Genomic DNA, 15,190 nt, shown 5'->3' with positions numbered 1-15,190 from the left:
GCTGTACAAAACTCTGATGTGGCCGCACTTGGAATATTGCGTACAATTCTGGTCAATGCATTATAGGAAGGATGTGGAAGCTTTGGAAAGGGTTCAGAGATTTACTAAGATGTTGCCTGGTATGGAGGGAAGGTCTTATGAGGAAAGGCTGAGGGACTTGAGGCTGTTTTCATTAAAGAGGAGTTTGACAGGTGACTTGAGACGTATAAGAAAATCAGAGGGTTAGATAGGGTAAACAGTGAGAGCCTTTTTCCTCGGATGGTGATGGCCAGCTTGAGGGGACGTAGTTTTAAAGTGAGGGGTGATGACATAGGACAGAGGTAGTTTCTTTACTTAGATAGTAGGGGCACGAACACACTGCCTGCAACAATAGTAGACTTGCCAACTTTAAGGGCATTTAAATGGTCACTAGTAAATATTATGGATGAAATGGAATAGGGTAGGTTAGATGGGCTTCAGATTGGCTCCACAGGTCGGTGCAATATCAATGACCAAAGGGCCTGAACTGCACTGTAATATTCTATGTTCTATGAAGGTCATCAATAGGTAGCTGAAGACTTTGGGCCAAAGTCACTATCCTGAGGAACTCCTGTCGTAACGTCCTGGGACAATTATTTCACTTATTATGTACTTTTTTGCCCTGTTCCTATAAAATTTCTATACAGAGATGGAGCCCTCTGGCCAAAGGTTCTGCTGGCCAAATGCAGCCCACAGATTGTAATTCTTCCAGACCTGCCCAAGGATGAAATTTATAAGTATTTGGTCCCCAGAGGTATTTAAGGGATAGCTGGAGTAAGAAAGTAAATTTGAGGAAGATCCCAATTATTAGTGGAGAGGCTCCAGGAACTGCAGCTTCTATTTATGCAACACTTCCCATGGAACTTAAAAATTGAGCAATTACCTTTGCCAATATGTCTCCTGGTGTTTTCAATAGTTGAATTACGATTCACATTGGACAGAAGCCCAAGGCAGAATCTATTCTTGTTGTTAGAAGGATCAGTAAAACCATCCACCAAGACGCTAGTAGAGGAAGCCTGGAAAGCTTCTCCCACACGGTTATTCAGCTCATAATAGACAATAGAGCACCAGTGTTTTGGTTCCTCATAAGCAACTGGTTGAACATCTGCAGAAGAAAACTTACCATTAAACATACATATCTCAACTCAGTTGCAGTAATCAGTTTAATATCCTTTATTCTTTTAAAAAGTAGTTACAATTTCTAACTTATTTAGAGCATACAGACGTAGTTTTTTTTTACTAACATTTCACAACATTTACTAACACCTCTTAATTATGCAAGCAGACCGGACAAACACTCTTAATCATATCAGGAGTAGCAGCCAGCATGTAGCACATGTTTTAACCCATCAACTGTCTCCCAGGACAGAGGCCCCTCAAACCTTTGTGTACTATAGATAAAACAACGTAACACCATAGTAATGGAATTTTAATATATGCAAGAACTGTGTATAAAAAGGATCTGTATTTTGGGATTCTATTGCCTCCTCGAACTTGTGATACTTGCGGTTGCTGAATAAGTTATCCCTCTCAGAAATTTTCTAAAGCCTGGTTGTTAGACTCCCCTTACTTACCAAACACTCCCATCTTGTTGCACTCACAAAGGAGTTACAAGTTCCAGAAAATTGGAAATTCAAATTATTAAAGGATAAAATGACTTACGAAAACATTTTCAAAAAGTATCAAGAGCAGCAGGATCCTGTGACCAGATTATGCAGAGATGAATTTACACTGACTTTTTCCAATTTAAATGTGGATATAGAAACTTGACAGTTGACAAAAGAATCAGCATTACAAAAGTCTGACTGTCAGTGAATGGCATATCTCGGAAGTACAACAAGTTAGCAAGCAAAGTTCATTGAGGTTTGTAAAACTTTGAGGAGATTTCTTCAATCACAAGATGACCAAACGGCTATCCTTAGAGCTCGAGTTTGTGCTAAAAACTTACAAGCAGAAATGTCAAAACCTCCAGTCATAGCCTCAGCAGACTTGCAGAGTTTTAGAGGGTGAAGCACCTTGTCATCAAACATTGGATGCTGGCACTTAAAAGCTCACCTATGAAAGGCTCAGAAAATTGAAAAAATTAAATACTCTCAATCTCTGCAAGGACATGCATAAAGAACCAAAAGGCTTTAAAACCTAGTCAAACAGCCCAGATGGCTAATGATTACAAGTTTGTCCACAATCCCTGATACCAAGGTATTCTTCTCAGGTTGTTAACAAAGTGGGAGGGTAATAGAAAGGAACAGTGAGGATAAGAATCATTAGGTGGGAATACAAGGGGTCCTCTCCTCAGGCCAAAATGCTAAGAGTAGAAGTGATGCCCAAAAGCTAATGTGCTTCCATTGCCATAAGATAGAACTGGTTGGTTTAAACCAAACTGTAGGCTAGTGGTAATATTAGGGGCTACAGGAGAGGATGCACCAGAAAATCAAATAGATGTTAAAGCAATGGCACTGGTAAATGTGTTCCCTCAGAACAACTTAAATGGAGAATGTGGTTTAAGTTCCTCCAACAAAACAAGCTAGTGTTTAAAGACACACTGGGGCAGCTCAGACATTGATGGTAGCTGATAATGATTCGTGTTCTAGGTAGTTTGATTAAAGAAAAACAGTGGATATTCATAGGATTAATGAATCAGTTTCCTTGTATAAAAAGTTGTTTCAAAGTAGCCTAGTAATTGGAGTAAAGACCGTGGAAATTATTCAGAGTTTATTGAAATGGTAGATTTTACAACAGTTTATGATTTGGCTGGTGTAGATGGCATCATACTGACCACTATGTTGCACCTGGCACCTTACCATGTTGATCTTGCCAAACTCTCTAAAATGACTGTGGCTACTAACAACAAGAAGCATACTGTCAATAATGAACAAAAATAAAGAAAAAAATTGCCAAAAATGATGAGAGGTATGGGAGGTGAAAATCATGAATGGTTGTGAATACATGAACATCTGCCAATAAATTAAGATACTTGAAGGAGGACTAGTAACAGCTAAATGGTAAATTTGTAGATGTAAATTCAGTAAGACAGATTTTGAATTAAAACTTAACTTAAAGTATCACAAGCCACTAGGAAGTAGGAAAAACAACTTGAACAAAGAAAGGAAAAATAGCTTATGAACCTCTGAAACTTCCTTTTTTTCACTTTGCATTTGTGGGATGTGGACGTCACTGGCTGCCCTTAGTTACCCTTGAGACGGTGGTGGTGAGCTGTCTTCTTGAACTGCTGCTGTCCACCTGTTGTGGATTACTCATAATGCCATTAGGGAGGGATTTCCAGGAGTTTGACCAAGCAGTGAAGGAACAGTGATATATTTCCAAATCAGGATGATAAGTGGCTTGGAGAAGAACTTGAAGGTGGAGTGATGTTCCCATTGATCTGCTGCCCTTGTCCTTCGAGATGGAAGTGGTCATGGGTTTGGAAGGTACTATCTCAGGATCTTTGGTGAACTTCTGCAGTGCATCTTGCAGATAGTACACACTGCTGCTATTCAATGATGGTGGTGGAGGGAGTGTACATTGTGGCAATCCAGCAGCTGCTTTGTCCTGGATGGTGTCAAGCTTTGTGTGTGTTTTTGGAGCAACACTCATCCAGGCATGTGGGGAATATTCCATCACTCTCCTAACATGTGCCTTGTAGATGGTGGACAGAATTTGGGGGTCAGGAGTACATTACTCGCAGTAGTATTTGTAGACGCTATCCTGCTTTTGTAGCCACTGTAGTTATGTGGTGAGTCCTGTTGAATTTCTGGTCAATGAAAATGCCCAGAAAATTGATAGCGGGAGATTCAGTGATGGTAAAACTATAGAAAGTCAAGGGGCAGTGGTTAGATGGACTCTTACTGTGATGGACATAGCCGACATTTGTGTGGCACAGATGTTATTTGCCACTTCTTGATCTTGTTGCATTTGGATATGGACTGCTTCAGTATCTGAGTAGTTAACAAATGGTACGAAACACTGTGCAATCATTGGTGAACACTCCCTCACCTTACGATGGAGGGAAGTTTTTGATAAAGCAGCTGAAGATGGTTGGGCCTCAGACACTAGGACACTACCGTAAGGAACACCTGCAGAGATGTCCTGGAAATGCAAAAGGAGCAATGAATGTTTTTCAATTCTATTGTTATTCGGAGAACAAACTATGAGATCCATAGTATGGAAGAATAAATCCATACTTTAAAAGTAGCAGGAATCCAGGCAGATGAGCAATTCACAAAAGATTGCGAAAAACCCCAACAGGATTAGAAAGACGTCATTTGAGAATTATGTGGGCAACTACAAATCTGGGCAAGGAATCTGTAAGCGTCGCTCAGAAAGAATTAACTTTATTCAGAAGACTATCAAGAGAAAATAAAACATCCCAGAAATTCAGTGATCAATGTCAACAGGAATACAGCACATTTGTTTGAACATAAAAACATGTCAGTAAATTTCTCAAATCAGCCAAAAGGGACTTTTGATTGGAAAAGAAAGGAGTTGCTGACACACTAAGAACCCATTTTCATCTTGCTGTCTGAAACAGTACTAATCACGTTTGAATACAGCAAATGAATTTAAAGATGGAAGGACTTTTCCAACTGACAAAAAAAAAGCAACAATTGGACTGTGGACTTAACTGATACAATCTTTGCAGAATGTAAGGAAGGGATTAGAATAAAAAAGTTGCCATGTATTGCATTAATACCCTGCTAATCCTATTTTTATGTGCATTTGATGTTGCTTGCATTAAGTTTTCATAAGTTTGCATTATGGTACAGTGTAAAAATGAAAATGTTTTCTGTACAATATGTAATGAATCTTGTTAGAAATTTATTTTGAGAATTTGTTATCGCTGTATAGAAACATTCAATATTGTGAAGCTCTCTCTCCTCCAAAGGTGGTGGCATTATGTGGACATGTGTTACTTTTCAAGGACACATTGGACATTTTAAACCTTGCATTAATCAACACAGTATTGACAGTTGACAAAAGAATCAGCATTACAAAAGTCTGACTGTCAGTGAATGGCATGTCTCGGAAGTACAACAAGTTAGCAAGCAAAGTTCATTGAGGTTTGTAAAACTTTGAGGAGATTTCTTCAATCACAAGATGACCAAACTGTTTTGACATTTCTGCTTGTCAGTTTTTAGCATAATCTTCGGTATTGTCACTAGTCTAGTCATCCAGAAACCCAGCAGTGTTCTGATGTCCTGGATATGAATCCCACCACAACAGATGGTTGAATATGAAAACAATAGTATGGAATTAGAAGTCTAACAATGACCATGAAACCACTACTGGTTTTCTTAGAAATCTATCTGCTTTACTAGTGCTCTTCAGAGAAGGAAACTGCCATCCTTACCTGGACTGGCTTACATACTAGTCCATTCCCATGTGACTCTTAACTGCTCTCTGAAATGGCTTAGAAAGCTAACCACTGCAAAGTGTTGAAAAATAAATGGAACTAGATGTGGACCAGGTGATCCTGACTAAGGCATCATAAACACAATACCTGGAAACTAATGCCAAAATTGGGTGAGCTGTCTCACAGCTTAGTCAAGCAAACCCTAACTGTCAAACTCTCAGAATTAGTTGACTGATTGAACCATCTTGGCCTCCTCCAGATGTCTCCAGCATCACAGATGCTACTCTTCAGCAAATTAGAGTCATTACACGTGATTTCAAGAAACAGACAGAAGTATTCGACATAGTACAGGATATAGGCTCAGGCAACATTCCAACATAACACTGCAGACATACGCTCCAGAATTTGCAATCCCCATACCAAGCCCTATTCATGACAGCTACAACACAGGTATCTACTCAATGTGGAAAATTGTCCAGGCATGCCCAGTTTGACTCCAACCACCCCTTCTGTCTAAACTCAATCATCAATAAAGGGATGTGGGTTTCACCAATAGTGCTATCAAACATCACATAACCTGCTCAGTAATGCTCAGTTTAGGTTCCATTAGGGACCTTAACTCCTGACCTCATTACAACCTTACTTCAAATCAGCTGAACACTTCAGAGGTAAGAGTCACTGTCCTTAAGATCAATGCCACATTTGACGAAGTGGAGAATCAGGTAGCCCTAGCAAAACTGAAGCGACTGGGAACTGGTGGTAGTGGTGTTTTGGGAGATCAAGATAGATAATTTAATCAACCTATATAGAGATAAGATTACACTTCTCTGGAGCAGGTGGGGCTTGAACCTGGACCTCTTAATCACAAGAGCCCTTAGCAATTCCACAAGGTGATATCCCTAGATCCAACCATAATTCACCTGCTTCATCAGTGTCTTTCCCTCCATCACAAGGTACAAAGTGGACAATGTTCAACACAATTCGTAACCTGAGTCACTGAAGCAGTCTATACTTAAATGCAGCAATATCCGGGTTTGGGCTGAAAACAGCATTCATGCAGTGTCAGATTATGGCCATCCCTAACAAGAAAGATATCTAACCACTGCCCCTTGACCTCTGAAGGTATTCCCCCTTACTGAATCCCCCATAAGGCACATTTTTCCACATACTCCCCACCAGCCTGTTGAGTTCAGCTCCAGCAACACAAAGAAGCTTGACATTATCCAGGACAAAGTAACTTGTTTGACTGGTGCCACATCCAACAGTATTCAGTCCCACCACTGGCAATGCCCAAAAGCATCAGTGTACACCATGTACAAGATGCACTGCAGAAATTCACCATGGTCCCTTAGAAAGCCCCTTCCAAATCCTATGATCACTACCATCTAGAAGGACAAGGCCAAACTATTCATGATCCTGACTTGAAAATGTACCACCATTATTTCAATGTCACTAGGTTAAAATTCTATAAACCCTTCTTAATACATTATGATCTACCTACACCAAATTGCAGAAGTTCTAAAATCCTGCACATCGTCACCTTCTCAAAAGGCCATTAGGGACGGGTTACCTAGCTGTAAATATTAAACTAGTTTTATTGAAAATGTGAAGTATAAGGCAACATGCTGAAAATGTATAGCTGCTGCCATCGGTCAGACTTTGCAGGAATTAAGGACAGTAATACTTCTGCGCAATGGATAAATCTAGATTTCTAGAAACAAAGTGTAGAAATAAAACACTTTGGTGATGGATGATTCACACATCAATAACTACCTTTGACCAGCTTGTAACTTAAGTTGGACAAAGACATGCTCAAAGTAAGAATTTCAAAGGTTGATCTCATTTGTCAGAAGACCTAGCACAGCTCACCAATCCACAACTGTATAGACCCATATTGCAGTAAGCAGCAGATGCACTAATGAGTGCAGTTTCCACGGTCTCTAAATTCCAAGTCATGAACAATTGCATGAAGAACACCCAACCTGAGTCCTATAGTTTTGCCTGTATTAATTTAGGTAGACCTGAGACCCTCAGAACAGTTCATTCAGTTTAACTTGCCAACATTTTTCCAAAACCAGCTTTCATGGGTCATAGTCAGGGCATTAGCACTGTGGCTCTTCCTAGGGCAAGTCCAACCATTAGCAAACTGCGACTAGAAAAAGGTCAAAGTATTCAAGATGTATCGTCACTAGTACAATTTGTTCCAAACTGTATTCTGTGTTTCGGTTATCTGGTTTAACATGCAATTGACTTTTGGTTATTACTTTGCGATGTTTGGACAATTTGAGCACAATCAAGGTTCCCTAGTGTACTTCAAAACTTTATTTGAATTATTATATCAATCATGGTGTACATGGGGCCCATACTAACATCCAATGTTTAGTACTTTGCAATCTGCTGAAGAATAAAGATTGCTATTCATGCCCAGCCAATCTGGCTTTCACTTACTTCCATGTGGTTAGTTTTTAATGCCCTCTGAAGTGTTCTAGCAAGACTGCCACCAAAAGGATTACTATAAAGTCACAAAATAAATGGGCTCACCAGTAATCCACATATTTTCGAAGATAAAATTTAGGTATTCTCAGCCCGGTTATCACTAATGTTCTCAAGCATCTGCTAGGTGTTAGAATAGTGCTAATTTTACTGACTGATAATCCAAAATGCCCAGGCTATTTCTTTGGGGACATGAATACAAATCACATCACTCAAATGGTAGAATTTAAATCCAATGAATAAGTTCACCCAAATTAAAAAGAGTTTTTTTTAAACCCACCAACACTGCTAGATTGCTGTAAAAATTCATCAGGTTCATTCGTATTTTTTGGGGAAGGAAATCTGCCATACTTACTTGGTCTACTGTAACTCTATACTGACACAATGTGGCAAACCCTTGACCAGAAATAGCTGAGTCCTAAGGCACATCAGAAAATTCAAAAACTAACATTTACACAGCAATAAACAGCTCACCAATGCTCAGTTTGGAGATTAACAAGGCCACATACCTCCTGATCTCATCACAAACTTGGTCCATCATAGAAAAAAAAAGAGCTGAATTCAAAGATACACATTGTGTATAACTTCCTAGACATCATAACAGCTTTTAACCAAAGTGGTTGTAAGTAGTCCCAGTTAAACAGAAATCAGTTGAACCAGGTGAAAAAATGCCCACTGGTTGGCTTCACTGTCAAAAAAATCAACCAATTCAGCTCAGGATATCACTGGAGGAGTTTGTCAGGTTGATTTCTAGTCCCCAGCCAATGGCTGTCACTTCAATGACTTGACCTAAATCATAAGTTCAGAAATGGGGACGTTTTCAGATGTCTGTGAAGTGCTTGTAATCAAAAATGATTTGTCAGAAATAGAACCATCCATGTCCACATACAGCAAGACCTAACCATCATTCAAATTTGGGCTGAAACTGACAAACAACGTATCCTACACCAGTTCCAGACAACAAACAAGAGAATATTCCCTCATTATTCAACCGTATTGTCAATAAATCCCCCATTATTAAAATCCTGTGGGTTACCATTGACTAGACCAGACATATAAATAGTGCAGCTAAAACATGAGAGGCAAGGATTCTACAGCAAATGGCTCTTATTGTCTCAGCAAGGCTTGTTTATCATTTACATGCATCATAGAATATTTTTCATTTGTCCAGCTGAGTGCAACTCCAACAACACTCAAGAACCCTGACATCCAGGGCAAAACAGCCTTCTTGATTAGCATTCCAACCACCTCAAAAATTCACCCCCTCTACTTCACTACTACTGCACGTCTGCACTGTTGCAATTTGGGATGGGAAATAAACGTTGGCCTAGCCAACATATGGAAAAGCCAATTCTGAAGAGAAGTCATAACAGAATCTAAACATTAACTCTTGTTTCTCTCTCCACAGATGCTGCAAGATCTGCTGGATTTTGCTAGCCTTCTGTGTTTGTACCACCACTGGAAGTATGTTTCCAAGACTCTTATCATCTTGACTTGGAATAATAATCGCTGTTACTTCACTCAAAGGGTCAAAATTCTGAATCCCTCCGAACAGCACTGCAAGTGTGCTAACACCAATAGGACTGCAGCAGTTCGACTAACAGCTAGGGATGAGCAACAATGCTTGACTGTCACATTCCAAAAGGATTCTTTTATAAAATGAATCGGGGTGCACAAATTGGACAGCTGCCCCACAATCCAATCAAATAATAAATTGATGAGTACATTTACAGAATCTCAAGATCCATCCACTACTCCTGACTTCTCCAGGGCACATTCTATCTAGCCAGACCATCCCTGGCTCAAAGAAGCAAGTGTAGAAGGACACATCTACAACAGCAAAAGTGACTTTAAGATAAAATACAAAGCTACTACACCAGCATGAACTCTGCTAAAAATCAAGTTTATAAATAGATGTCAGCACTTCCACAAGCAACAGTGTTCATCCAGTTGAGAATGATTGTGTACAGCCAGGTAATCAAGCGGGTGAGGCATCAATACCTTCAACAGTGGTATCAAAAATCACAGTGCAATCTAACACTCAAGTATCAGGTCAGAAATCACACAACACCAGGTTATAGTCATAGAGTCATAGAGATGTACAGCATGGAAACAGACCCTTCGGTCCAACCCGTCCATGCCGACTAGATATCCCAACCCAATCTAGTCCCACCTGCCAGCACCCGGCCCATATCCCTCCAAACCCTTCCTATTCATATACCCATCCAAATGCCTCTTAAATGTTGCAATTGCACCAGCCTCCACCACTTCCTCTGGCAGCTCATTCCATACACGTACCATCCTCTGTGTGAAAAAGTTAGGTCTCTTTTATATCATTCCCCCCTCACCCTAAACCTATGCCCTCTAGTTCTGGACTCCCCGACCCCAGGGAAAAGACTGCCTATTTATCTTATCTATGCCCCTCAATTTTGTAAACCTCTAAGTTCACCCCTCAGCCTCCGACGCTCCCGGGAAAACAGCCCCAGCCTGTTCAGCCTCTTCCGGTAGCTCAAATCCTCCAGCCCTGGCAACATCATTCTAAATCTTTTCTGAACCCTTTCAAAGTTTCACAACATCTTTCTGATAGGAAGGAGAACAAAATTGCATGCAATATTCCAACAGTGGCCTAACCAATGGCCTGTACAGCCGCAACATGACCTCCCAACTCCTGTACTCAATACTCTGACCAAGAAAGGAAAGCATACCAAACACCTCCTTCACTATCCATCTAGCTGCGACCCCACTTTCAAGGAGCTATGAACCTGCACACCAAGATCTCTTTGTTCAGCAACACTCCCTAGGAACTTACCATTAAGTGTATAAGTTCTGCTAAGAATTGCTTTCCCAAAATGCAGCACCTCGCATTTATCCGAATTAAACTCCATCTGCCACTTCTCAGCCCATTGACCCATCTGGTCAAGATCCTGTTGTAATCTGAGGTAACCCTCTTCGCTGTCCACTACACCTCCAATTTTGATGTTATCTGCAAACTTACTAACTGTACCTCTTATGCTCGCATCCAAATCATTTATGTAAATGACAAAAAGTAGAGGAGCCAGCACCGATCCTTGTGGCACTGCACTAGTCACGGGCCTCCAGTCTGAAAAACAACCCTCCTCCACCACCACCCTCTGTCTTCTACCTTTGAGCCAGTTCTGTATCCAAATGGCTAGTTCTCCCTGTATTCCGTGAGATCTAACCTTGTTAACCAGTCTCCCATGTGCAACCTTGTTGAACGCCTTACTTAAGTCCATATAGATCACATCTACTGCTCTGCCCTCATCAATCTTCTTTGTTACTTCTTCAAAAATCTCAATCAAGTTTGTGAGACATGATTTCCGACGCACAAAGCCATGCTGACTATCCTGAATCAGTCCTTGCCTTTCCAAATACATGCACATCCTGTCCCTCAGAATTCCCTCCAACAACTTGCCCACCACCGAGGTCAGGCTCACCGGTCGATAGTTCCCTGGCTTATCTTTACCGTAAAATATTCATTTAGTATCTCCCCCATTTTCTGTGGCTCCACACAAAGGCCACCTTGATGATCTTTGAGGAGCTCTATTCTCTCTCTTGGTACCCTTTTGTCCTTAATGTATTTGTAAAAACCCTTTGGATTCTCCTTAATTGTATTTGCCAACGCTATCTCATGTCCCCATTTTGCCCTCCTGATTTCCCTCTCAAGTATACTCTATTTTCTTTATACTCTTCTAAGGATTCACTCGATCTATCCTGTCTATACCTGACATATGCTTCCTTCTTTTTCTTAACCAAACCCTCAATTTCTTTAGTCATCCAGCATTCCCTATACCTACCAGCCTTCCCTTTCACCCTGACAGGAATATACTTTCTCTGGATTCTTATTATCTCATTTCTGAAGGCTTCCCATTTTCCAGCCATCCTTTTACCTGCGAACATCTGCCTCCAATCAACTTTCGAAAGTTCTTGCCTAATATAGTCAAAATTGGCATTTCTGCAATTTAGAACTTCAACTTTTAGATCTGGTCTATCCTTTTCCATCACTATTTTAAATCTAATAGAATTATGGTCGCTGGCCCCCAAAGTGCTCCCCCACAGTCACCTGCCCTGCCTTATTTCCCAAGAGTAGGTCAAGTTTTGCACCTTCTCTGGTAGGTACATCCACATACTGAATCAGAACATTGTCTTGTAAGCACTTAAGAAATCCCTCTCCATCTAAATCTTTAACACTATGGCAGTCCCAGTCAATGTTTGGAAAGTTAAAATCCATAACTACCCTATTATTCTCACAGATAGCTGAGATCTCCATACAAGTTTGTTTCTCAATTTCCCTCTGACTATTAGGGGTCTATAATACAATCCCAATAAGGTGATCATTCCTTTCTTATTTCTCAGTTCCACCCAAATAACTTCCCTGGATGTATTTCCAGGAATATCTTCCCTCAGCACAGCTGTAATGCTATCCCTTATCAAAAATGCCGCTCCCCCTCCTCTCTTGCCTCCCTTTCTATCTTTTCTGTAGCATTTGCATCCCGGAACATTAAGCTGCCAGTCCTGCCCATCCCTGAGCCATGTCTCTGTAATTGCTATGATAGCTCAGTACCATGTTCCTAACCATGCCCTGAGTTCATCTGCCTTCCCTGTTAGGCCCCTTGCATTGAAATAAATGCAGTTCAATTTATTAGTCCTACCTTGTCCCTGCCTGTCCTGACTGTTTGACTCACTTCTGTTCTCAGCTGTACCCGTCTCAGATCGATCTCTTTCCTCATTATCTCCCTGGGTCCCACCCCCCACCTTACTAGTTTAAATCCTCCCAAGCAGTTCTAGCAAATTTCCCTGCCAGTATATTAGTCCCCTTCCAATTTAGGTGCAATCCGACCTTCTTGTACAGGTCACTTCTACCCCAAAAGAGATTCCAATGATCCAAAAATGTGACTCCTTCTCCCACACACCAGCTCCTCAGCCATGCATTCATCTGCTCTATCCACCTATTCCTGCCCTCACTCACTCGTAGCACTGGGAGTAATCCAGATAGTACTACCCTTGACCTCCTTTTTCAATTTCTGCCTAACTCTCTGTAATCTCCCTTCAGAGTCTCAACATTTTCCCTTCCAATGTCGTTGGTTCCAATGTGGACAATGACCTCCTACTGGCCCCTCTCCCCCGTCAGAACATTCTACACCCTCTCTGAGACATTCTTGATCCTGGCACCAGGGCAACAACACACCATTCTGCTTTTTCTCTGCTGGCCACAGAAACGTCTGTCTGTACCTCTGACCTCAGAATCCCCTAACACAATTGATCTCCTGGAATCCGACGTACTCCTCATTGCCTTTGAGCCAGTCTCAATACCAGAAACTTGGCTGTCCGTGCTACGTTCCCCTGAAAATCCATCACCCCCTACATTTTCCAAAACAGCATACCTGTTTGAAATGGGTATATCCACAAAAGACTCCTGCACTAGCTGCCTACCTCTCTTACCCTTCCTGGAGTTAACCTATCTATGGTGATTGTATCTGAGACTTTCCCCCTTTCCTTTATCTGCCATCCATCACATACTGTTGCTGTTGCAAATTCATCGCTTCTATCTGTCTCTCCAACCGATCCACATGATCTGATAAGATTTGCATCCAACAGCATTTATGGCAGATATAATCCACAGTAACCCTTAAACTCTCTTTAAACTCCCACATCTGACTATAAGTACATATCACTGCAAAGGCCATTTTTGCTCCTTCACAACCCACAGACCCAGAAATTAACACCCAACAGATTTATTTGAAATTACAAATCCTCCAACCCTGACAACATCCTTGTAAATCTTTTCTGAGCCCTTTCAAGTTTGGGAACATCCTTCCGAAAGGAAGGAGACCAGACAAGTTAAACTATCAATTCAAATGCTTTCTGGCTAGAGGTATGTTGCACCTGTATTGTCTTGGAATCAGAGTCAGGAAATCGTCTGCATAACAGGATTAGAACATTAGCATTTGCATTATCTCAGAGGATGATTTCATCCTGCCAGTGTACCTGGGATAACATGTCACAGTGATAGGGAGTTGTCTTGAGTGGCCATGCGACTGTGGAAGAGTGGCCAGAGTATCAGTAAGCATTGCACAACTGGCCTGTATAAAGGGGATGTGTTTCCTTTGTCGAGTGCCTCACTTTGACCTGACTTCGCATGCCTGTGAAGAGGGAGAAAGGGGGTCACCTAGCTTGCACTGTACTGTGCTTCATAAATTTGGTTGCTTGTTCACAGAAGTTGGTGTGTTGCAGTTGCATCAATCATGCAAAGAACCTCAGGAGTAAAAGAATTTTACAGTTGGAGTATCACCCGTTATCATGAGATTTCTGACTATGTCCACCCCAGTCCAACACCAGCACCTCCACATCTTGAGTATCAGGAACAAAGTTAAGATGCAAATATCCTCAGCCAAAACTGCAAAATGCATCATTCTATCTGGCCTCATCCAGAGGTCTTCACTACATCTGATGCCTGTGACTAGCCAATACAGTTCACTGCATGCAACAAAAAAGTTCATGAGGGTATAGTACAAAATAGCTATAGGTTTCAATTATCCCATTTGCACAGCTATAGAGGTGGACTTGAAAGTTAGCCACTTCCTGGTAACACATTGCTAAAACGATCGCATTTGTCTGACCATGTGTTTCCACAAGTTAAAATCTAATACAGTTAAGTCTAACAGAGCCAATTACTGCTTTGGAAACTGCTTATCAACCAACTCCTTCCAAAACTTCACTGAAATTGGTCATTAAACAATACTTGGTTAATACTTTATAGACCAGTGAGCCTTACTCCTATTGTAGGAAAGATTTTGGAAAGGATTAGAAGAGATGAGATTTATAATCATCTAGCAAGCAACAATTTTATTTCAGATAGTCAACATGGTTTCATCAAGGGCAGGTCATGTCTCACAAACCTCAGTTTTTTGAGAAGGTGACCAAGCATGTGGATGAGGGTAGGGCAGTTGACGTGGTATGCATGGACTTCAGAAAAGCCTTTGATAAAGTTCAAAATGGTAGACTGTTGGAGAAAATGCAGAGGCATGGGACTGAAGTTGATTTAGCAATTTGGATTAGAAACTGGCTTTCTGAAAGGTGATTGGTGGTTGATGGAAAATATTCAGTCTGGAGTCCGATTACTAGTGGTGTGCCCCAAGGATCTGTTTTGGAACCAGTACTGTTTGTCATTTTTATAAATGATTCAGACGCAGGTGTGGGTGGATGGATTAGTAAATTTGCAGACGACACTAAAGTCGGTGGAGTATTGGACAGTTTGGAAGAATGTTACAGTTTGCAGGGGGATTTGGATAAACTGCAGAATTGGGCTGA

At 41.0% G+C, this 15,190-nt stretch overlaps 1 protein-coding gene across 5 annotated transcripts in view; it reads right to left on the bottom strand.

Annotated features, from left to right (window-relative positions):
* smad1 (SMAD family member 1) overlaps positions 1-15,190 on the bottom strand; it is a 101,721-nt gene that overhangs the window by 21,468 nt on the left and 65,063 nt on the right. For all 5 annotated transcript variants that reach the window (XM_072570441.1, XM_072570065.1, XM_072570346.1 and 2 more), the window contains one exon: positions 902-1,123. In XM_072570441.1, coding sequence (XP_072426542.1) covers positions 902-1,123 — 222 coding nt within the window. The remainder of the gene's footprint in view (positions 1-901; positions 1,124-15,190) is intronic.

The sequence above is a fragment of the Chiloscyllium punctatum genome, chromosome 1, assembly GCF_047496795.1.
Source record: "Chiloscyllium punctatum isolate Juve2018m chromosome 1, sChiPun1.3, whole genome shotgun sequence".
Taxonomy (NCBI): domain Eukaryota; kingdom Metazoa; phylum Chordata; class Chondrichthyes; order Orectolobiformes; family Hemiscylliidae; genus Chiloscyllium; species Chiloscyllium punctatum.
This window is presented reverse-complemented; position numbering and strand designations above follow the sequence as displayed.